The sequence below is a fragment of the Littorina saxatilis genome, linkage group LG7 (genome assembly GCF_037325665.1).
Source record: "Littorina saxatilis isolate snail1 linkage group LG7, US_GU_Lsax_2.0, whole genome shotgun sequence".
Lineage (NCBI taxonomy): Eukaryota > Metazoa > Mollusca > Gastropoda > Littorinimorpha > Littorinidae > Littorina > Littorina saxatilis.
Window position 1 is genome coordinate 7,033,981 of NC_090251.1, and position 25,529 is coordinate 7,059,509.

The 25,529-nt window shown below is 43.3% G+C and overlaps 1 protein-coding gene across 2 annotated transcripts in view; it reads right to left on the minus strand.

Moving 5' to 3' along the window:
• Positions 1-196: 196 nt before the first annotated feature.
• LOC138970586 (metal cation symporter ZIP14-like) overlaps positions 197-25,529 on the minus strand; it is a 47,982-nt gene continuing 22,649 nt past the window's right edge. The window contains exons 2-8 of one of the 2 annotated variants that reach the window (XM_070343053.1): positions 14,334-14,499; positions 9,910-10,079; positions 8,712-8,834; positions 7,347-7,586; positions 6,744-6,924; positions 4,804-4,991; positions 197-4,493 (exon numbers count right to left, since the gene is read on the minus strand). In XM_070343053.1, the coding sequence (XP_070199154.1) occupies positions 4,344-4,493; positions 4,804-4,991; positions 6,744-6,924; positions 7,347-7,586; positions 8,712-8,834; positions 9,910-10,079; positions 14,334-14,499 (1,218 nt within the window). In that variant the 3' untranslated portion in view covers positions 197-4,343. The remainder of the gene's footprint in view (positions 4,494-4,803; positions 4,992-6,743; positions 6,925-7,346; positions 7,587-8,711; positions 8,835-9,909; positions 10,080-14,333; positions 14,500-25,529) is intronic. The other variant, XM_070343052.1, reaches the window with a different exon arrangement.

A 25,529-nucleotide genomic window follows, 5' to 3' on the forward strand; every position in this document is an offset into this window, starting at 1 on the left:
TGCGCTGAGAGCACGTGTTGAAATATCTCATCGAGCAGGTTGTGTCCGGGGTGTAGCTGAATATGGCCACCAAATTTGAAACAGATCCATCGAGAACCTTGGGCGTGCATCGCGGACACACACACACACACACACACACACACACACACACAGACAGACACAAGTCGTATATATAGATGACGAACATGAACAATAATGAATTTACAGAGAATTGTCTGTTGATTTATTACAACTTTCACAAATGTGATATGTAGAAAATAAACATTTTGCACATGTAGGTAATATAGTACAGTATCATGATTATGATATGTACTTTAAAATACTCAATTTTAGTTCATTTAAAAAATCTATTTGCATGGAATGAAAAGACAAATAATGATAACAAGTAAATCAAAATGTAAAGTTGAGACATTGCCAGATCTAAGAAAGAAGGGGAGGTAAACATTCTAAATATAGTCTTCAACAGTGGTTTAATAGACTGTCGTGGAACAATGAAGTCTCCTGTCATCCGGGAGAACAAGAAACATTATTTTAAATGAACAGACAACTTTCACTCACAAAATTACAATACAAAATTAAAAACTGATTAATTATAAACAAAAGTACACTGTACTGTCGACATTTCTATCCCCTCCCCCCCCCCCCCCCCCCCAGCAAGTTAACATTAATGTTTTGAGGTATTATAGTATCATAAAAAGGTATTTCAATGAGAAATTGATTATTACCCTTTAGTGAAGCACCGGCTCTTACCCTGATGAGTAAACCATGTGGAATTTAAGATATGATAGTATTATGACAAGGTGGTTCCAGAAGAATCAGTTCGTACCCTATTAGCGTTCATGAAGTGGCTCTGACCCTGACGAGTTAACAAAGGCACAAAAGTATTATGAATCGGTGGTTCCAGAAGAAATCAGTTGGTAGCCTTTTTGTGGAATGGCTCCTACCTTGTGAGTAGTATGCAACGAACAGCTCATTGATTGGAATCTACTAAACTAGGGGGTCCTTAACGTCCTCACAGGAAATTTCCTTTTCAATCAATCAATCAATCAATATGAGGCTTATATCGCGCGTATTCTGTGGGTACAGTTCTAAGCGCAGGGATTTTTTGTGAATTTTTTTTTATGCAATTTATATCGCGCACATATTTAAGGCGTAGGGATTTATTTATGCCGTGTGAGATGGAATTTTTTGTACACAATACATCACGCATTCACATCGGCCAGCAGATCGCAGCCATTTCGGCGCATATCCTACTTTTCACGGCCTATTATTCCAAGTCACACGGGTATTTTGGTGGACATTTTTATCTATGCCTATACAATTTTGCCAGGAAAGACCCTTTTGTCAATCGTGGGATCTTTAACGTGCACACCCCAATGTAGTGTACACAAAGGGACCTCGGTTTTTCGTCTCATCCGAAAGACTAGCACTTGAACCCACCACCTAGGTTAGGAAAGGGGGGAGAAAATTGCTAACGCCCTGACCCAGGGTTGAACTCGCAACCTCTCGCTTCCGAGTGCAAGTGCGTTACCACTCGGCCACCCAATTTCCTTTTAGGGACATGAGATTGTGATACGCTCAGAGGCTGGTAAAATGAGGACGAAGGGAGGATGACAGAGTGTCCCCGGTGAGAGTGATAATGATAATAGTTTATTAACAAGTTTTACATGCATTATAGTTTTTGTTGGGTTAGGTTAGAACCCGGTGTCTCCAATAAGCGTTGGGGGTGGGGTCATTCAAAAAATGTAAGTTTATTTTCAAGTGAAAGTCTTTAAAAAAAAAAGGGTTAACATTTCTGAGCCACTTTTTAAAACCAAAGGATAACAGAGTTGATTTAGAATCGTACAGGGAGAGCATAAAAGCAAATATATACAACACGTAGGCTATAGGTCTACACTGCCCAAAATAAGTCAATACAAGATACAAGATACAAGAAGTTTTATTGTCCTCATCAATACAAGGAAAAAAGCCATTTTTCGATCCCAACGTTGATTGTGCAAAAATCACAAAATCGGCGACAATGACCTGCTACGCTTTGTGGTCGTCTTGATAGCTTCCCTGCCTTTGCTGTGACAGCAAAAACCGGTACTCGGACTTTGCCTGTTTCTCTGTGCAGGCGAGCAAAGAATCCGGGATATTGCGAAAAACGCACGTGAAAGTAACCCTCCTGCAGAACTCAGCACAGGTGATTTTTCCCCAATCAATCTTTTTCACGTGAACTATTGATCCTCTGAGAGTGAACTGTCGTCACCAGAAATGCTTTATAAGCCCAGGCAAAATCTCAGCAGGCCACCAAACAACCATGCCTCCAAGACGTCATCTGAACCTTGTCTACCATGGACGAGCTCTAGCCTGGGTTCAAGAGGGTATTCGGCACCGAGAGATTGCTGCAAGACTTGGCTACTCCCATTCCGTCATCGTGAGGCTGTGGTAGCGCTTTCTGGCCACTGGAAGTGTGGAAACCAGACCCCGGTCTGGGCGCCCTCGAAGCACCACACAACGTCAAGACAGCTACACTACTCACACGCCAGGCGTTGCAGACCAGGACGACCACTGCCAGCACCATCAGACGAAGGCTTAGGGTGGCAATCAACACTGACATCAACGAGCAGACCGTCCGCAACCGCCGTCATGACCAGACGCTGCACGCAAGGCGTCAACTTGGCCGCATTTTACTGACGCCACGTCACATGATGGCAAGACTGGCCTGGTCCACCCGCCATTTGAGATGGAATCGACAGCAGTGGGCCCAGGTCCTGTTTTCCGATGAATCTCGATTCAGTCTGGAGCATGATGATGGCAGGACCAGGGTCTGGAGGCGTCCAGGAGAATGCATGATCCCTGCATGCGTGAGGGAGAGAAGAGCCTACCGGGGAGGGTCAGTGATGGTGTGGGCTGGGATCAGCGAGCACCACATGACCCCACTGTACCATGTACGGGGCAACTTGAATGCCCTTGTCTACAGGGACCAGATCCTCAGGCCCCAAGTCCTGCCCATGCTGCGTCAGATTGGGCCCCATGCAGTGCTACAGGACGATAATGCTCCCCCACATCGAGCACGGCTTGTGGACGCCTTCCTGCAGCAGGTACAGATCAACAGGATGGATTGGCCAGCCAATAGTCCCGACATGAAGATGCATCACTTTTGCCGTGAAAAGGATCACTTTTAACAATTAGTATATTAAGATGTATTACTATTGGCATCAAAAGTACATATGTACGTGTATCAGCGTAAGAAATATGGCTTTTAACAATTCGTGTAAGATGCATCACTTTTACTATCAAAATTATCACTTTTAACAATTAGTATATTAAGACGTATCACTATTGGCATCAAAAGTACATATGTTCATGTATCACAATTAACACATTTTTGTACATTTACTTTCAAAAGTGTGAACAAGAAACAATTGACAAGTGGCTCTATCCCATTTTCCCCGTCGCGATATAACCTTCGTGGTTGAAAACGACGTTAAACACCAAATAAAGAAAGAAAGAAAGAAAGACTTTCAAAAGTATCACTTTCAACAATTAGTATAAAATGTATCGTAATTGGCATCAAACTTATCACTTTCAACAATTCTCTAACAGGTTTCAGCATGGTAAAGTATCGCGTCTAAACAAATAATTATGTGATAGGTATCAGAATGAAAATGAAATAAACAATTTTAACAACTTGATGTCAACCCAGATAGCAGCAAAAAAATAAACCACATAAAACAAATGTGTAGCAACTGTCTGTATGTACAGTATTATTACACCCTCCCCTGTGGTGAGCGGTCGCACTGAAAATGGAAAAGCGAGGAATGGTCGATCAGCATCGATAAAGGCACTGTGTTAACATTGAAATTGTAACAAAGATTGCTGGCCAAATAGTGTCAGAATATAAAGCACAGTTGTGTCGATCAGTATGCTGCAGACATTCACAATACATGTATTTAACATAACTGACAGGGTTCGACTCTCTCTTTTCTCTTTTACTTGCCCCATCTGGCAAGTGGCTTCGTTAAACACACGCCAATAAGTCGAATCTGCACTTGCCCAAATACACGCACGCACGCACATGTACACACACACAGACACACACACACTCACACATACACCGTGACACACACACACACACACACACGCACGCACGCACTCACGCACACACACACACACACACACACACACACACACACACACACACACACACACACACACACACACACACACAGGTCTTAAAAAGAGGGATTCCGATGTAGGCCGCAGGTCTTCAGAATCTGTTTTGGAACTATTCATCTTCTTCTTCTTCTGTGTTTTTGTCGTTGACGTTGCGTTGTAGTGTTTTGCATGAGTGGGGACTATTCAAAGGAGATATCTCCGCCGTACACTGCGAGGACGAGGATGATGCCGAAACCGACGAGAAGACCGATGTTCTGCAGGATGAAAGTGTTGATCTCCCCAAACTCTTTGCAGGCCTCGGTTTCTGCCGCACTGTTCATTTCAGGCAACTGAAAGAAGCAAGAACAAGAAGGTATAGATAATTGTCAGTTGTTGCAACAACAACAACACATTTTAGAAAGGGGCAAAAAAGTAAGGGTTGAAACAGCCCGCATGCAACTGAGGTCAGCCCCCCCCCCCCTCCCCCAACAACTAAAAACAAACAACACAAAACACAACAAAAAACAACAACAACAAAACACACCAAAAAACAAACAAAAAACAACAACAACAACAAACAAACAAGGTAGATACTTGCCTGTTGTCGGCAGTCATAAATATACTGGACTTGTGTAAACGAAAAAGAAGAAGAATGCCTACCATATCAGCCAATGAAATGTAAAGGAACATTCCGCCAGCAATGGCAAATATCCAGGTGTTGGCCGAGGTGTTTTCGCCCAGCAAGATGCCGATGACAAGGCCAACGTAGCAGGTGAGCGACGACAGGAAGTTGAACAGCAGAGCTTTGCGTACCGACATCCCGGAATTCAGGAGAATGGCAAAGTCGCCTGAGAACAAAGAGCAGAAAATCGACATGAGAGACAAAATCAAAAACCAAGGAAGGTAGGTTCATAAAACGTTTAACGATAGACAACTCCATACATTCTCTACACTAGTGTAGAACCTCCACTAGTCACCATCTTTAAAGTGGAGAACAATTAACGGACATAATTATTATTTAATAATTATGAAGGGTGATCATTCAGCTTTGGATGTTTCAGATAAGATGTTTCATCAAGCGAGGATGAAAGTCACTTGTTCATGTCAATGCTTGTTATTCTCTCAGGTGCCAGGAGAAAGGTTCCGTATAACTCTCGCTTACTCCATTACACATGTCGTATGCATTTAGAGCGCTTACTTCCCTTTGATTATTTAGACAGGGTTATGACTTTTTGGAGAGATGAGTCTTTACTTATAAGCAGATGTTCACTTTGACTGATGATTCGCTTGTCGTGTAACATGTACATGTTGCCAGGATTCAATCGCCTGGCTAATTGGACTGGGTGGCCGAGTGGTAACGCACTTGCGCTCGGAAGCGAGAGGTTGCGAGTTCAACCCTGGGTCAGGGCGTTAGCAATTTTCTCCCCCCCATTCCTAACCTAGGTCCACCAAGTGCTAGTCTTTCGGATGAGACGAAAAACCGAGGTCATTTAGTGTACACTACATTGGGGTGTGCACGTTAAAGATCCCACGATTGACAAAAGGGTCTTTCCTGGCAAAATTGTATAGGCATAGACAAAAATGTCCACCAAACTACCCGTGTGACTTGGAATAATAGGCCGTGTAAAGTAGGATATGCGCCAAAATGGCTGCGATCTGCTGGCCGATGTGAATGCGTGATGTATTGTGTAAAAAAATTCCATCTCACACGGCATAGATAAATCCCTGCGCCTTGAATATGTGCGCGATATAAATTGCATAAACAAAATTTAAAAAAATAAAAAATCCCTGCGCTTAGAACTGTACCCACGGAATACGCGCGATATAAGCCTCATATTGATTGATTGATTGAATTGCAGAAGAACGTAATAACTTCTCACGGATTTGCTTCACGGAGCTTCTAACGTTGCAAAACCGCACACCACTTCTAAGATCACACAAAACTGACGCTGGTTCTTCACTCCATGACTGCATCCTACACACACATGCATTTGTATTTTCTGTTTTATCATTTATTATTATTTTTATTTCATTTATTTTTTACTTTTAGTTAGTTCCTCTTTAGGGCGAGGGCTGGCTGTAAAAAAGCAGACCACTGCTTTAATCTATTACCCTCGCTTAAATAAAGAATTGTCATTGTCATTGTCATTGTCATCCCGTCATTCTTTCCTATAACAGGAAGTGGTACTGCATAACTATCGCCCGGCGTTTGTGGGTGCAACCCTTCCGTTGTCATTTCATTCTCGAATCAATGACAGGACAACACATCCCGTGAAGGAAGCTTTTTCACATTTTGTTGTTGAAATCTTTATCACGAACAAAACAACAAAACTCGGTCGTGACTAAGTACGAGGTTTTTGTTAAACCGTGACGTCGTTAGGGGAACTTCCAATTCACAGCCACCCCCTCCCCCCAATAGACTTTCATGACCCACCGGCTTCAGACTACCCCCTGTACCTTGAAGATGACCAGAACATGTATCTCACCCAGTTCATGGGGCAGCTCCTCACACATGACGGCGACGGACACACTGATGTCCCCCCCCCCTACTACCCCCTGTACCATGAAGTCATTAAAGATGACCAGAACGTGTATCTCACCCAGCTCGTGGGGCAGCTCCTCGCACATGACGGCGACAGACACACTGATGCCGAGCAGGGTGGTGTCAGTGAAGGCGGCCCCTATGGACAGCCCGTCGATCAGGTTGTGCAGGGCGTCCCCGAAGATGATCATGTACGCCACTGGGGCCACACGCTTGTTCTCAACGATAGACCGGTCGTCCTGGGAAGAAACAGAAAGTAAAGCGATATTAAAACATTTGGTTAATCTGTCGGCCTGGAAGAATGAAACGTTTTTCCCACAGAGACTAGTAAGTCCCAGGTTGACCCGTCTGTTTTCAACAATAGACCGGTCGCTCTGGGAAAAAAAAGAAAACAAGTCGCATAAAGCGATATTAAAACATTTAGTGGGAGAAACATTTCAAGTTTTACGCCCTCACAGCAAAGCCATTTGGGGCATGGTCTCGGGTTTTACCCCGAATTTTAGATGAGATACACATGTGTATGCATGTTAAGGTGGTATCAGCCATCTGCACTTATGGCAGAGTGACACACACACACACACACACACACCCTAAAGACAGACATACCATCACACACACGTGGCAACACCCCAAAGACGCAGACACAAAAGTCACAACTCACATATTCCTTGTCAGCCACACTCCCGTTCTGCCCTTCATCCTTGACCTTGACCTCTACCCCAGTGACCTGCGCTTCGTCGTCCTTGACGTCGTCCTTGCCATAGCCGTTTATGGTGAGCGCCTCCTGGCGGCTGGCCATCCGGTCAAAGTTCCTGGTGATTCCGACTGGATTCCCTGGGGGCCGACCGTGAAACGTTCCCTGCAACGCTCCGTCGTTCTGCCGCTTCATCTCACGGGTCATCTCAACACACACACATTATCACATATTAACCCCTTTTATCCTACATACGTGATAACACACGTGATAACACACACACACATTATCACACATTAACCCCTTTTATCCTACATACATGATAACACACACACATTATCACACATTAACCCCTTTTATCCTACATACATGATAACACACACACATTATCACATATTAACCCCTTTTATCCTACATACATGATAACACACACACATTATCACACATTAACCCCTTTTATCCTACATACGTGGGAGAAACCACTCATGAGATAACAGTATCGTTCAAACCACACGTGTGTATATATCATATTTTTATATATCATGTGAATGAGGTCAAACTAGTGTGGCAGGGACCTGCTTTTCCATTGCTTATGATGCCAAAGTCACCGCGACAAACGTCATTTTGGAAACTTGACAATTTTGCTCCTGCTGTTTTCCCCGGGAAGAATTTGTAGAACTTACACGTCACGCTACACTTTCTAGAGGACGTTTCTTTGCTTTGCACGATGCTTTGGAAGAGATCGAGGTTCCAAAAGAACCGTCTTCAAGTTTGGACGCTTCGACTGCGTTTTGAGTAAAATACACGTAAGTACAGTGTGTAGGATAAACAGAATACTACATGGCTTGCTGTGTCGTACCAGATTTACACTCGTTGCTTTTTCAAATATTGAAAAGCCCGCTTTCGCTCGCAGCTCAATATCTAAAAAAGCAACTCGTGTAAATCTGGGACGACACAGCATAATGACACAATGGTTTAGCTCCCCAAAGCGTATTCTTAGAATGTTACAGCATGGTTTCCCCGTGGTGTTTTGCCGTACATCAACCACCTGCACTTATGGCAGAATGACCGAGGTCTTTTACGTGCCACTGTGGTGACACGGGGGTGGGACATGGATACCGTCTCTGAGTCTGCACATAAAGCTGACCAGTGTCCGTCCCGGCCGAGATTCGAACCCGTGGCCCTAGGATCACAAGTCCAGTGCTCTACCAACTGAGCTAACCGGCCCCCGACGCGATGTGGAGTGTACGTAGTGTTAGACCTAGACCCCTGTTGAGGTGAGGGTGGGTGGGTGGGTGGGGTTATAGGGAAAAGGGGGGAGGAGAATCTCACCTCCCTCTTGTCGTTGATCATCCTCATGACGCGCTCCAGGCAGAAGAAGAGGTAGATGCCCCCGAACACCGTCGTGGTCTTCCACACAAACTTAAGATCGTCCCCGTGATTTAGCTCCAGCGCCTGAACACAGAGGGCAAAGGTCATGGTCACACAGTGTCAATGTCAAGGTCACACATTGTGAAGGTCATGGTAATAGAGCACAAAGGTTACGGTTCCACAGTACAAATGGCAGGTCACACAGTGCAAAGGTCATGGTCATACAGTGCAATGGTCATGGTCATACAGTGCTAAGGTCATGGTCATACAGGGCAAAGGTCATTGTCACACGGCGCAAAGGTCATGGTTACACAGTGCAAAAGACTTGAACACATTGTGCAAAGGCCATGATAATAAATTCTTTGCCGAACAAATGCCGTTGAATAACAGCAATTTCAACGATCGTTTTCCACTTGTGCACGCCTGGCACAAAACGTGTATTTGGTGTACAACGCTGCACGCAACTAACAATGGTCTTTTCCTATAGCGAGAACTCTGAATTTCAATGCATTATCAATTAACAAAATCCAATACGTAAACACTTCTTCTACATGTCTCCCGAGGAAGTGAAAAGGAATTTCGAGAACAAAATTTGAAGTCTCGGTGGCTTTACCATTCCAGCAGTATAAAATTAATTAATCGAAATGGAAACCCATAGCATTATCAGTTTCATCCTCCTCATCTCACTGATCATCAAAAAGAACAAAAAGAACTATGTGTCAGCTCTGAATCAGAACTGAGACTTGACCAAAAAAACAAAAAAACAAAAACAAATCGTAAACTTTCTGCCAGGCTGTGCATGTATCGGTGTCGTCTGTCATTAAAGAGATAATTTGAGCATGAGCTTGAAACGCCCAATTTTACCTCAGGAATCGTATTGACGTCGTCTGTCATTAAGGAGGGAATTTCAGCATTAGCTTGAAACGCCCAAGCTTACCTCAGGAATCGTATCTGCGTCGTCTGTCATTAAAGAGGGAATTTCAGCACTAGCTTGAAACGCCTAAGCTTACCTCAGGAATCATATCGGCGTCGTCTGTCATTAAAGAGGTTATTTCAGCATTAGTTTGAAACGCCCAATTAAGCGCTTACCTCAGGTATCGTATTGGTGTCGCCTGTCATTAAAGAGATAATTTCAGCATTAGCTTTGAACCCTCCTCACCTCGGGAATGAGGACGAGCAGCCCGCTCCCCACCAGAGTGCCCACAGCTAGAGCGATGAGGAACATAAGCACGCGCTTGTAGATCTTGAGGTCCATGCAGGGCAGCACCAGGGCCCCGAACAGCGAGCACAGGTTGATCAGCGTCACGAACAGGAAGCTGTATCCCCACACTGTCACACACACATACAGTGTAACGATAGGCAGGGCTGGATTAAAAGGCTTGTGGGGGGGAATGTACTGGAGAGTTCACACCGCACACGCACATACACACACACACACACATACACACACACATACACATGCACACATAGATACACACTGTGACACACACACACACACACACACACACACACACACACATGGAGACAGGTATAAGTTAAGCCTAACAACGCGCAACAATGGGTTTGGGTGACAACAGTGGGTTTGGGTGACAACAGTGGGTTTGGGTGACAACAGTGGGTTTGGGTGACAACAGTGGGTTTGGGTGACAACAGTGGCCGGGTTTGGATGACAACAGTGGCCGGGTTTGGATGACAACAGTGGCCGGGTTTGGGTGACAACAGTGGCCGGGTTTGGATGACAACAGTGGCCGGGTTTGGATGACAACAGTGGCCGGGTTTGGGTGACAACAGTGGCCGGGTTTGGATGACAACAGTGGCCGGGTTTGGATGACAACAGTGGCCGGGTTTGGATGACAACAGTGGCCGGGTTTGGATGACAACAGTGGCCGGGTTTGGGTGACAACAGTGGGTTTGGGTGACAACAGTGGGTTTGGGTGACAACAGTGGGTTTGGGTGACAACAGTGGGTTTGGGTGACAACATACGAGAACAGCTGAGTGGAACTCCCATGATAAGACCACCAAAACTCTGCATAAGTCAGGTCTACACAATGAGGGAGTCTTAAAATGGGGGTGGATTTACAGAGGTTATGAACAAGTCTGAGAAAACAGAGTCTTAAAATGGGGGTGGATTTACAGAGGTTATGAACAAGTCTGAGAAAACAGAGTCTTAAAATGGGGGTGGATTTACAGAGGTTATGAACAAGTCTGAGAAAACAGAATCTTAAAAGGGAGAGAGTATTTAATAGTGGGGGTCTTAACATGGGGGTGGATTTACAGAGGTTATGAACAAGTCTGAGAAAACAGAGTCTTAAAATGGGGGTGGATTTACAGAGGTTATGAACAAGTCTGAGAAAACAGAATCTTAAAAGGGAGAGAGTATTTAATAGTGGGGGTCTTAACATGGGGTCTTAACATGGGGTCTTAACATGGGGTCTTAACATGGGGTTCCACTGTATACACAATTCTGTGGGATCCGGGAAGGAGCAATGCTTGACAGTGCTGCTGATGGGGTCTATGTCGACCAAAAGAGTGGGATTCCCTGTAGGTGGAGTTCCTGTAGGGGGATTTCCTGTATACAGTGAATCCCACAGGGTCTAGTTCCAGTAGTGTTTCGCTGATATCGCTGAAAGTCACGTGATGCTTAGCGACATCGGTAGAATTTGATGTTTTTCGATCTTTAGTGATAAATCTTAGAAATTCGAGTATGGTTTGCAAGTTTTATTGACAAACTCTAACCTGTGGGATTCCCTGTATACAGGAACTCCACCTACAGGGAATCCCACTCTTTTGGTAGACATAGTCCCCATGAGCGACAGTGCTGTTGAGTGCACTATCTGACAAGAAAAATGTTCATTCAAAATGAACAGCGTCGATGCAATGTCCACCAAAGATTTATTTTGGGAAGTGTTAAAGGTTAGGGTCAAAAGTTAATGAATTGCATGTTGTGCTGGATATATAAATTGTTTATTTCAGTCAATGCTTGATTCATAAGTACATTTTTCAGCATGGTGCATCTACAGGAGGGTGCTCCAACAATGATGCATAGTGCCAACATTTAGCGCAAACTTTTCACAACAGTGCATTATTACCACAAAGCGCATACAGCGATTATATAGTAGCAAGTTGCACTAAACATTTGAACAAAATGCATTTTGTTCAAATGTTAACAGCACAGCACCAAGTTTTGCATAAGTGCACAACAGCACTGACCATTTCACAAAAGTGCATTACAGCTGTGACAATTTTACAAAAGTGCATTGACCATTTCAGGCAGATGGCTAACATGCAGATTTCGCTTTTGTCTGTCTTTCTTTGAAAAGTAGGCATGTTCAAGATCGATGAAGTCATGAGCAATTGGGTTAGATGACAGAAAAGATTCAAAAACGTCAGATTCAGTTAGATGACAGAAAAGATTCAAAAACGTCAGATTCAGTGTTTTGGGCACTGTTGAACAGGAACATTCTCTCCTGTTCAACAAATGTGGGTTCAATTCAAAAGCAACATTGTCACAGATAGGCTAGTGTTACATTTCTGTAAAGTTTCAAAAACATCTTCATGTTTTGGTTACTGTTGAACAGAGGCATATTTTCCTGTTCAAAAAAGTCTGACACAAATTGTCGTAGTTGTGGGTTAAGGTTCGATCTATACTGTCCTTCAAACGAGTCGTAGAACCGTCATTGTCACAGATAGTGTTACATTTCTGTTTTACATTCAAACGAGTCGTAGAAGTAGTAGTACATTTGCGTTTGGTTGTTTTTTCTTTTAGATTCCTGTCACTCATACTAGCAGTATTGATTGAGGTACATAAATCTGTTGATGTACAGGGATGACTTGTTTGTAATGAATCCTTGTTTCCTCCACATTGAGTTTGCATTGCAGTTGGACAGAAATGAACAGGTGTTAATTGATAAACACATTGATAATGGCTTTTGAGAAAATCAATCAATTCTGCAAAGGAATTAACTTGATGACATCAAAACTGCAACGCCATTTGAAGAATGGTTACCATTTCTGTTTCTTTGATGGGAATCAAACAAATAAAAACATTGACTATCCAAGTTACCATGAATGGCAATAGTTGACTCCTGAAAAGTAGCAAGGATATAATTTGAGACGATAAACGCCTGATGCAATCCCTCCTCAAGGTCAGTCAACTCAAAACCTTCATCATTCGCAACATCAGTAGGCAACACAGCGGGATTCGTATGTCCAGAAATCATGTCGAAAAAATATTACATTTCAAAAGCATGTCCAACCACAGTTGTTGGCAAGTGTTCGTGTCCGAAGTAGCCTTCAGTGTGTGTATATGTATCCATGTGACAGAGAACGTGACCTCATTGTTCAATCCTCTCTCTCTCTTCTTTCTCATTCGAACGCACACACGCAAGAACGTAGCCTACGCACGCATGCACGCGCACGCACACACACACACACACACACACACACCCCGCTGACGCACACGGCAAACCACGCACACACACACTGACTGTCGGCAAGCATCTCTTTTTGTTTTCTTTACCTTTGTTTATTGTGTTTTCGATATTTGTGTTTATTTTTTGCTTGACTTATCTGTTTTATTTTAATGTTTGCTATCCACATCGTGTGATAAATGTTTCTTCTCAGTCTCCGAGTCAGTTTAGTTTCTGCACGCCGCTTTGGTACTCCTTGTTTTTCTTTCTGGTGTTTTGTGCGCGACTGATTTGCGGATTTATTTTTATTCCTTTCATATGCAGTTGAAGTGTTGTGGGTGTTATTGTCTGTATATGCTATGTTGCGTCTGTGTATGCCTACAAGAATTTTGGGTGTAATGTGCCTGTGGTCTGCTCGCAGTCGAGCACAGAAAACATGGCGGCGCCCTGCAGGCAAATTCGTGGAAAGTCTTCCCGACCGCAGATACCAGCGTCGTCCGCGACGCTGGAATAAAGACCCCACTACGCCACCGTTTGGAATATGATGTTGGTACACATATAGTCAACATCAATGTACTCTGAATCAATGTGCAGAGGAATCCCATTTATTCACAATTAAGCCATCATAGCAGAGGCTCATTCCCGACTCTATGCGAGCGCTAATTGTGACGGTTTTCTTGTCTGTTTGTAATGTAACACAACATCGACGATTTTCGGAAATAACTCCGTCGGGTTTGTGAGGGCTGTGAAAGAGTGAATACCCTTGACACCCTTGCCTTTTCTCTTACAAATAAAGTCACACGTGCTCCCTGTCTGAGTCTTTCAGACACAACCCTCGCTGATGATTGATCCTTCCAATGTTTGTCCGAGTAAAAAGCAAGGGCATGCACTCTTTCACAACCCATTCAAACCCGACAGAGTTATCTTCGGATTTCGTGTGTGTGTGTGTGTGACAGTGTGTGTGTGTGTGTGTGTGTGTGTGTGTGTGTGTGTGTGTGTGTGTGTGTGTGTGACAGTGTGTGTGTGTGTGACAGTGTGTGTGTGTGTGTGTGTGTGTGTGTGTGTGTGTGTGTGTGTGTGTGTGTGTGTGTGTGTGTGTGTGTGTGCGTGCGTGTGCGTGCGTGTGTGTGGAATTCGTCTTCTAGGTGGAAGCGACGCCTCACACCATCGTACCTGCAGCAGTGGCGGGCGGCTTGTATGACTTAGTGACGTCAGAGGAGCATTGTTTCTGGGTCAGCACGTGCAACAAGCCAGGCGTGACGGTCTGCACGTCACTGGGCGCCAGGGGGGAGTCCACAGCGACACCGTACAGTCTGCCCAGGTCCTCCGTCCCCACACACTGTAATCAACATCATCATCATCATCATCATCAATCATCATTCATCATCATTCATCATCATCATCGTCATCATCAATCATCATCATCGTCGTCGTCATCATCAATCATCATCATCATCAATCATCAATCATCATCATCATCATCATCATCATCATCATCATCATCATCATCATTATCATCATCATTCATCAACATCATCATCATCAATCATCATCATTCATCATCATCCATCAACATCATCATCATCAATCATCATCATCATCATCATCGATCATCATCGATCATCATCATCATCAATCATGATCAATCATCATCAATCATCATCATCATCATCAATCATCATCATCAATCATCAATCATCATCATCATCAATCATCATCATCATCATCAATCATCATCATCATCATCATCATCATCATCATCATCAATCATCATCATCATCATCATCATCATCATCGATACCCAAACCGTACACCCCTCCGCCCACTCACACATACCGAAAAAGTCTGCAACTTCCGCCCGCACTCACCCTTTTCACATTTAGTCAAGTTTTGACTAAATGTTTTAATATAGAGGGGGGAATCGAGGCGAGGGTCGTGGTGTGTGTGTGTGTGTGTGTGTGTGTGTGTGTGTGTGTGTGTGTGTGTGTGTGTGTGTGTGTGTGTGTGTGTGTCTGTCTGTGTGTGTGTGTAGAGCGATTCAGACTAAACTACTGGACCGATCTTTATGAAATTTGACATGAGAGTTCCTGGGTATGATATCCCCGAACGTTTTTTTCATTTTTTCGATAAATACCTTTGATGACGTCATATCCGGCTTTTTGTAAAAGTTGAGGCGGCACTGTCACACCCTCATTTTTCCATTAAATTGCTTGAAATTTTGGCAAAGCAGTCTTCCACGAAGCCTGGGGTTTGGTATTGCATTTCAGCTTGGTGGCTTAAAAACTAATGAGTGAGTTTGGTCATTAAAAATCGGAAACTTGTAATTAAAATAATTTTTTTATTAAACGATCCAAAAACAATTTCATCTTATTCTTCGTCATTTTCTGATTCCAAAACCATATACATATGTTATATTTGGATTAAAAACAAGCTCTGAAAATTAAAAATATAAAAATTATGATCAAAATTAAATTTTCGAAATCGTTTTAAAAACTATTTCATCTTATTCCTTGTCGGTTCCTGATTCCAAAAACATATAGATATGATATGTTTGGATTAAAAACACGCTCAGAAAGTTAAAACGAAGAGAGGTACAGTAAAGCGTGCTATGAAGCACAGCGCAATCGCTACCGCGCCAAACAGGCTCGTCACTTTCACTGCCTTTTGCACTAGCGGCGGACTACGTTCAGTTTCATTCTGTGAGTTCCACAGCTTGACTAAATGTAGTAATTTCGCCTTACGCGACTTGTTTTGTTTTAGCACGAGTGGCCTTTTACACGTATGATCACCAACATCCAACCTCTCAAACCCCCACTCCCTCTCCTCCACGACCTCTGTGTTTTGGGGGTTATTTTTGTGTTGCCGCTATAAGTATAACCAACTGAACTCTGACGTGGACTTCATGACCTTTTCCGTGCGTACATTGTCTTGTGCTTAATAATGATAATAATAAAACATTCTTTTATAGCGCTGTTCACCACCAAATGGCAGTCTCATGGCGCTTTACATTAGACATTAAAATTCAACATTTTACATATAAAGAGTTGCTTGTGGGAAGTTGTGTGAAGGGGAATAATCCACCAGCACTTCCGCACACAATTTGACCTAGAATATCAGTATAGTCCAAGGGGGAAAAAGAACAACATTACCACTCCTGGAATTGTACATCAGTTTCAATTGCTTTTGCCGCACAGGCCAATGACGCTGGTTTGGAAGGAAAACAAGCGAGATTTTGGCGACAGTCTTCTACATCTCTCATAACTATGCTTGTATAGAAAGCCCCCCCCCCCCCTCACACCGGGCCATCACACACCAACACCCACACCCTCATCCCAAAGCAGCGACCATATGCCTTGACCCATATTGAATTTTTTTATTTGGTGTTTAACGTCGTTTTCAACCACGAAGGTTATATCGCGACGAGGGAAAGGGGGGAGATGGGATAGGGGAAAGGGGGGGAGACGGGATAGAGCCACTTATTAAGCGCTTCTTGTTCACAAAAGCACCAATCAAAAAATTGCTCCAGGGGCCTGCAACGTAGTACAATACATGACCCCACTGGGAGAATGCAAGTTTCCAGCACAAAGGACCAAACATTTCCTACACACCGCCTGACCAAAATCTTTACAAACACTGACCATACTCCACACAAAAACCACTTAACAACTTGGGTAAAAGGAGAAATATTGAATGAAGTTGTAAAGCGCCTGGAGCCAATTGATGGGACTCGCGCTATAGAAAAGTTATTTATTATTCTTCTTGTTATTATTATAATCATAATTATTTTTCTTAAACTCAATTTTGCAGACTTTACCGGGAGTGTATACTGTTTCCCCCATCTAGGGGACAAAGCTCGCACGGTTTCCAGCAATAACTTGTTTTTTAATGAAAGTTTTGTTTATAATTTTCCTTGTCCTCAAAAACAAACATTTTCTTTTTTTTATTTGGCATTAGAATTTTTTTCCCACCGGAAGGACTGTCGGTGACACAGATAATCAAAGTGACAGGTAAGGTTGTAATTAACATGCGTAGAAAACATGCGCAAGGTGCTTCAAGTGCACCGTAAACTGCTAGCACAAAGGGTTTTTGTGTCGGTGAATGACCGGTCTCAATGAATAATTCAAAGATGACTTTTCCTCCTCACACCTGTTAATGTGTTATTGTCAATTTATCAAGTACAAGGAATTAAAAGTAACGAGCTAATCAAATTAGTACTGTTGTTGTTGTTGTTTTCTGGTTGTTGTTGTTGTTGTTGTTTTCTGGTTGTTGTTGTTGTTTTCTAGTTGTTGTTTTCTGGTTGTTGTTGTTGTTGTTGTTGTTTTCTGGTTGTTGTTGTTGTTGTGTTCTGGTTGTTGTTGTTGTTGTTGTTGTTGTTGTTTTCTGGTTGTTGTTGTTTTCTGGTTGTTGTTGTTGTTTTCTGGTTGTTGTTGTTGTTGTTGTTGTTTTCTGGTTGTTGTTGTTGTCTGGTTGTTGTTGCTGTTGTTTTCTGGTTGTTGTTGTTGTTGTTGTTTTCTGGTTGTTGTTTTCTGGTTGTTGTTGTTGTTTTCTGGTTGTATTTGTTGTTGTTTTCTGGTTGTTGTTTTCTGGTTGTTGTTGTTGTTGTTTTCTGGTTGTTGTTGTTGTTTTCTGGTTGTTGTTGTTGTTGTTGTTTTCTGGTTGTTGTTGTTTTCTGGTTGTTGTTGTTGTTTTTTGGTTGTTGTTGTTTTCTGGTTGTTGTTTTCTGGTTGTTGTTGTTGTTGTTTTCTGGTTGTTGTTGTTGTTTTCTGGTTGTTGTTTTCTGGTTGTTGTTTTCTGGTTGTTGTTGTTGTTGTTTTCTGGTTGTTGTTTTCTGGTTGTTGTTTTCTGGTTGTTGTTGTTGTTTTCTGGTTGTTGTTGTTGTAGATTTTATCTTTAGTTTGTATGAAAGAAAAAAGAAGGACAGCTACACAGCAGCAAATACCCTACGCAAAAACTCTACTCAGCTAAACCGCACCCCTCTATTCACACAAAGGGGTGCAAGTCAAAACAACCTGTGCATAGAACTAGACATGTAGGTAAACTCCGATACAGGTACACTGACAGTCGCATGCACATACAGATTGCTGTTAAGTCTCGACTCAGAGAGTCCAAAAATGTGAAAGTATTTGCCTGAGTTGAGAAGAATAGCTGCTACCTCATCAAGCTTATTTATGGCATGATTAATATTCAAATGTCCAACTCTTAGACCATCTTTAACAGGCCAGGAATTCGTAGATACAGTCAAAAATACTGATTGCAAACATAGAACCGCTAGAAGCGCAGCGAGACACGCATGATTGAACACTCAACAACAAACAGACGATCACATGCACACACACACAGACTGACGGAGAGAGAAGGGGTGTGCGCGCAAGCGCGCGCGCGTGTGTGTGTGTGTGTGTGTGTGTGTATGTGTGTGTCTGTATGTGTCTGTATGTGTGTGCGTATGTGAGTGTGTGTGTGTGTGTGTGTGTGTGGAAGTGAGTGTTTGTGTGTATGTGCGTGTGTGTGTGTGTGTGTGCGTGCGTGCGTGCGAGCGTGCGTGTACGTGTGTGCGTGTGTGTGTGTGTGTATGTGAGTGTGTGTCAGTGTTAGCCAGGCAGACAGACCAACAGACAGACAGCAGGACAGAGAGAAAAAGAAAGACAGAAAGACAGACAAACAGACAGATATCGACATAAAAGCACAGAGCGTTGGAGAGAAAAAAAGGGGGGGGGGGGAAGCAAACACGTGTGTGCGGGCCTGCGTGCGTGTCCGTGTGAGCGAAAGCGCTGATCACAATTTACAAAATGAAAGTTGACAGATTGTGACCTTATGTCCTGGTGCAGGTGACCCAGTAACACGAGTGTGCAGACATAATTATGAGCTTACATGTCAGGGTGGGATTACGTCGTCGTTCGCTTTACACATTTTCCGTCACGGCGAAGAAGAAAAGACAGGTGAAGGGGCAGAAACAACAAACACGCACGCCCACACACACACACACACACACATGCCCCCCCCCCCCCCCCACACACACATACACCACACACACAGACGCACACACACTCGTACACACACATACACGCAAATCAAACACACATAAACACACACACACACACACACACACACACACACACACACACACACACACATATATATATATATACACCGCACATACACACACACACACACACACACACCACTATTGTCATTGACAAATCGAGTGTGGCCAAGATTGCCTTCGCGACTCCAAGCCGCAACATGTTAAAAGACTAATATGAATGGTTGAACCTGATTCACAAAACTTCGTAAATATGCTGTTGTCAGTGCAAGACGCGTGCACACGATAAAGCAAAGGCGTAAATATGTCTGCATTATGCAAAATATTTACAGACATTCTTTTTCCCCCGGGACATTTACGCAGCAGGCATGTGCAGAATAACCCATTAAATGACCTACTAGAAAGATAAGGTGTCACGTTATATGCTTGCTTGACTTGTATCTATAGGCAAACTATTATCTACAAACTACGCAATTTCCCATTCAAGATATCTTCGTGTTTGGAACCGTTAGGAGAGAGAAACAGAGAAGAGTATACACGGACAGAACTGTGTCCGTTAAACACACACAGAGAGAGAGAGAGAGAGAGAGAGAGAGAGAGAGAGAGAGAGACAGACAGACAGACAGACAGACAGACAGAGAGACAGAGACAGACAGAGAGAGACACAGAGAGAGAGCCTGAGAGACAGAGACAGAGACAGAGACAGAGACAGAGAGAGACAGAGAGAGAGAGAGACAGAGAGAGACAGAGAGAGACAGAAAGAGAGACAGAGAGAGAGACAGAGAGAGAGAGAGAGACAGAGAGTCAGAGACAGAGAGAGACAGAGAGTGAGACAGAGAGATACAAACAGACACAGAGACAGACAGACAGACATAGAGAGAGACACACACACACAAACACACACGCACACGCACACACACACACACATACACCACACACACAGACGCACACTCCGGCTCGTCTAAACCAGCATTGGGACCGGGTAGCAGAGTTGGTAGTAGCTAGTCACAAATCACCAGTCTCGTAATGTTTACCCAATCCTCCCCCTCCTCCTCTTCCTCCTCCTCCCCCCACTCAACAACACCAACAATGTCAACAACACCAACAAAAAAACCTACAAAACAACACCAACAACAATACAGTACCATTAACAACAACACTGTAAACCAACAAAAACAACACCATTTTCAGACTTCTACAAGCATGGCACTCCTTGTGGACAGAGGGGAATGGGGAGGGATGCAGAGAATAATTGTAAAGAAAAGAAAAGTGGTGTCACGGGGTAGGGTTGAGAATAAGGTTCACTCTGAGTCTGCACATAAAGTTGAACCATGTCTGTCTGTCCAGTCCTGGATTCAGCCCGTGATCCTAGGATCACAAGTATCCTTGGCATTCGATGTCAGTAATCCCACACGTTTTGGGCTTATTTTTGTGGGCCACAAACGCGAAATGTGCTCTAAGGAAGAGCGTTTTATTGTGTCTTAAAACCGACTTCTCGGGAAAGTGATCAATCGAATTTTATGGTCCACAAAAACTTGCTTCATATTTTATTTAAGGGCTACTTTTATTTGCCTTTATTTTTATGGCGCACATTTTGTGCCCCACATTTTGTTTTGGCCTTCATTTTGTGGTCCACAAACTGGAAATGTGTCCCACAAATTTGTGGGCTTATTTTTGTGGTCCACAAACTGGAAATGTGCCCCACAAATTTGTGGGCTTATTTGTTGGATTAATGACATCGAATGCCAAGGATACACAAGTTTAGTGCCTACCACCTTCAACCCGTGATAGAATGTACAATGGTTTATTGCCTATTCTTCTCCGGGACTGAACTTAGCATTCCCCTTCCCATTACCCCCCCCCCTCCCTCCCCTCTGCACTACAGTGGAACCTGCACTGGCGACCACCTCTTGATAACGACCACCTGCCTATTCCGACCACCCCAAAGTAACCCCAACGAGGTACCGGTTCTTTCCAATATAATTCAACTTTCAACGACAACCACCTGCCCATTCCGACCACCCCAAAGTAACCCCAACGAGGTACCGGTTCTTTCCAATATAATTCAACTTTCAACGACAACTACCTGTCTATTGTATAACGGACACTTCTGGTTATGGAACGCCAGATACGCCATGTCCCCGCGGAATTCCTCGCGGAATTCCGCGCGGACTTTCGAGCTATTCTCGTCGTTGATTGCCAGGGTCAGAAATTCCGCCCGGACTTTTAATGTCCTCGCGCAATTCCTCGAGGAATTACGCGAGGAATTCCGCCCGGACTTTCGAGCTATTCTCTACTCACTAAAAACATGGAATGGGAATTTACCGGACACTCATAATATGTAATTGCTTTGAAATCAAGGGCGATCACTCAAATTCTTCAAAACGCAGGATTACTAATAGCAATTGATGTTGCGCTGTTAATCACAGGAGCTTGTATCCAATCACCGGTCGATCATTATTTACAGTCCACTACTACGACATACTACTGTAGTATATAGTAGTAGTATGTCGTAGTAGTGGACTGTAAATAATGATCGACCGGCGATTGGATACAAGCTCCTGTGCTGTTAATGGTGCAAGATGTGAATGCGATCATTGCCAAGACCCATGTATCATAGGTGCTTGAAGAAGATATTTTCTTACAGGCAGAATGTTAAATTAAACAGAAAAATACAGATTTTAGACAGATCTGTACGCAATTTTGCTCGCTATATGTGTATCTACTTCTTTAGATAGGCCTACGTACTGAAGTCAGCAACTGTCCTGCTTCCTTTGCAGACATTAATTGAGTTGTTGTTGTAGTTGTTGTTGTTGTCAGAGATGTATTTTCTGGTTTATTTTTGCCTGGTATAGCATTTTATTCAAGTAAGGGTATGTATATTTGTCATTCGACGTACACGCCTTGTCAGACCTTTTTTTTTTTTTTACTTAAAAGAGCGTAAAGGAAGGACTATTGTTATGTGTGTGCGGCATCCTCTCAAAGTAGAACTGTAAAAAGAGGCGTAAAACGACACAAATGACTCATTTCATGCGCCATCCGTTACTCATCAGACTGCTAGATGTTTCGTTAAGACCAAGGTCACAAAGAAAGTTCTACACTGTTCCGAGAATATTTGCTCGGGCGTCAGATAATACTGTTTCAAATTATATTGCTTTCTTTTTCCAAATCGGGGAGAGGGTGACTGAGGTGGGGGATGAGGCAGGGTTTCAGATGTCAGTGTGTGTGTGTCAGTGTGTCAGTGTGCGTGCGTGCGTGCGTGTGTGTATGTGTGTGTGTGTGTGTGTGTGTGTGTGTGTGCGTGTGTGTGTGTGTGCGATTATGATACACGCTCACAGAAAAAAGGATAGTGGACAAATCAAACCGATGCACAAACGGTCAGAATCTCTGTGTTCAGTCAGTCAAAACCCTTTATTTGAATCAAGGGAAACAACTCATGAGCACTTATCTGAAGTGTGTACTGTTTGCAAGAACCGCTTCCACGAAATGGCTGTGTTCACACTCACACGCGCGGTTAATGTTGGTTTCTTTGATCCGACTCTCTTCCAATCCCACTGTTCTGATGTCTCTACAAGTGCGGATCTGGGGGGGGGGGGGGTTACACGGGTTACGTAACCCCCCCCACCCCCCGCCACCCCCCCAAAAAAGAGGTAATTTATTGGCTCAGGATGCACCAGATAGCTCTATTTTGCTTCTTTGGATAAAAAAAATTTCCAGGGGGGCATGCCCCCGGACCCCCCTAAAAGCTTAGGCGCCGTCAACTTGTATCTTCGCAGTCATTTTGTAACACCCCCCCCCCCCCTCCAAAGTGAATTGATCCGCCCTTGTCTCTATCTAAAAGTCCGTGCAAAACAAGTGCCGAACGTTTGCGATAAAAGTCCGGGCGGAATTGCGCGAGGACATTTTAACCTCGATCCGATTCTATTCCGTTCCAACTTTTTTTTAAATTTCTCGATCTAAAACTCCAGGCAGAAAGTGCCGAACCCATACGCGAACGTTCCCGATAAAAGTCCGGGCGGAATTACGCGAGGACATTTGAACCAATCAAAGACGAGTATAGCTCGAAAGTCCGGACATGGCGTATCTGGCGTTCCATACAATAGACGATAAAATACTCATCATGGACAGCTTTCTTTTCTTTCTTTCTTTATTTGGTGATTAACGTCGTTTTCAACCGTTCAAGGTTACATCGCGACGGGGAAAGGGGAGGGGGGATGGGATAGAGCCACTTGTTAATTGTTTCTTGTTCACAAAAGCACTAATAAAAAAATTGCTCCAGGGGCTTGCAACGTCAGTACAGTAGTACAATATGTAGAGGTTACACGCCGAGTCTCAGTGATTATCAAAAATAATGGTCGAAGTTAGCGGATCATGAAAAATGCGAGCTTTAGCGAGCTTTTTCATGACCGCGAACTGAGACCATTATTTTTTATAATCACTGAGACGAGGTGTGTAACCTCTTTATTCCTCCTTTCTTCAGTTATTCAAAGAAAAGAGGAGTTTTTTTGCGAAAGTTTGATCGAATCCTATTCTCTCAACCAGTCAACCTGCGCAGGCGATCGATTAATGCGCGGTTGTATAGTTCCGTGCAAATCATTCCATTCTGTTAACACTTCTTGTGAGTTTTCCTATTTTGGGCTAAAATCAAGTACACAGATATGCTGTTATTCTGCTGTGGCGGCAAAGGCAGATATTGTGTGTTCTGTATATGTTTTGGTATCGCTAAGGATAATGTTTTTTCGTCAAATGGGACTAGCAGACGAACTTTTGCACCCGTGTTCCAACGTTAAAAACTGTATGAAGTTCAGTTTTCTGGGGAAAATAGTGTATGAAACCCCTTTATGTTGTTTAAATTGATGAGATGTGTGCATTTGGTTGCGTGTGATCTGTTTATTAAATGAAATATTGTTGAAAACTGACCGTCGGATTGCAGTCTGTTGTCGAAGGAACTGAGTGAAAAGAAGGGGAACTACTCTTGTCGCTAGACAAAGTATGAGTTACTTGCCTTGGGAAATTGCTTGTGATGAACGGTTTGATCTGGATTCAGAAAACAACCGAACTCATGGATTTTATATGGAGATTCATGTGTTCAGGCCTGTAGTTGTTAATTTAAATGCGGTATGTTTGTATTGTTTGCTCCAGAGATGTATACTTCGTACATTAGAGCGTTCGGAACTTTTCAGTCGCAAAAAGTAGTACCGAAACAGAACAACCTCTCAACCCATTGCACTATCGAGGATTCAGGCTGTTGCTGGGTCGTTATTTGTTTGGTTGCTGGGTCATTATCGAAAAATAACTACCCCTACAAGTTTACAGAGGTAAAGAAGCAGAGGGGGGAATAAATGACCTTACTGGGAGAATGCTAGTTTCCAGTACAAAGGACTTAACATTTCTTACATACTGCTTGACTAAGCGGATCTTTACAAACATTGACTATATTCTATACAAGAAACACTTAACAAGGGCAAAAGGAGAAACAGAATCCGTTAGTCGCCTCTTACCACATGCTGGGGAGCATCGGGTAAATTCTTCCCCCTAACCCGCGGGTGGTGTCATGGACAGCTATTCGCTGCGATTGTTGAGTGGTTCTGGTCGACCACGTGTTATTGTTTCAGACTCATTAAAAAGGGGCGCAACTCTTCCAGCACATCGCTTGAAAATCGTGACAGAGTTGTGTCTGGAAAACGTCCATTGGCGACGCATAGTTTTGCTGTTCGTCCATGGGATTCATTTTCAATGTCACTTAATTAATAGCAGTTGGAGTTAACAAATTCAAAGGAAGGATTTTCATTCGACTTTGCGAAGACTTTTTATGAAAAATTCAATGCCAAATCTTTGTGCAGCCAGCTTCGTGAATAAGACTCTGCAAAGTCGACTTCACCCAGTTAATTTGAGGCTAAAAGAGTACATTATCTGCCTTTGTCCTATAATTATAGCTATTCTGATGAACACGTGGGGGAATTCGGGGGCTGTGATTGGATGGTCTCTTCCGATCATCAAAGCATAATGCTACGCGGGAAGTCGGCCATTTTTTATCAATATCAGTCCAAAAGCATATTGTCCATATTGTCAACTTGAAGAACAAAGACGCATGGTTCCGGTTTCTTCCACGTGTATAAAGTAGGGGAAAGGCTCCTAATATGGACCGGCTCCTAATATGGACCACCTCCTGTTCTGACAAACTAACGGCGCTAGAGCGCTCAAAATAATTTAATTCGCTTTATTCACCCTCTCTGGATAAGTTGCACATGTCAAAACAGTTGCAGAAACACAAACCTCAAAACCGTTAGGCTTTTTCGATTTTTTTCACTTTTGGCAGCGTTCACTCT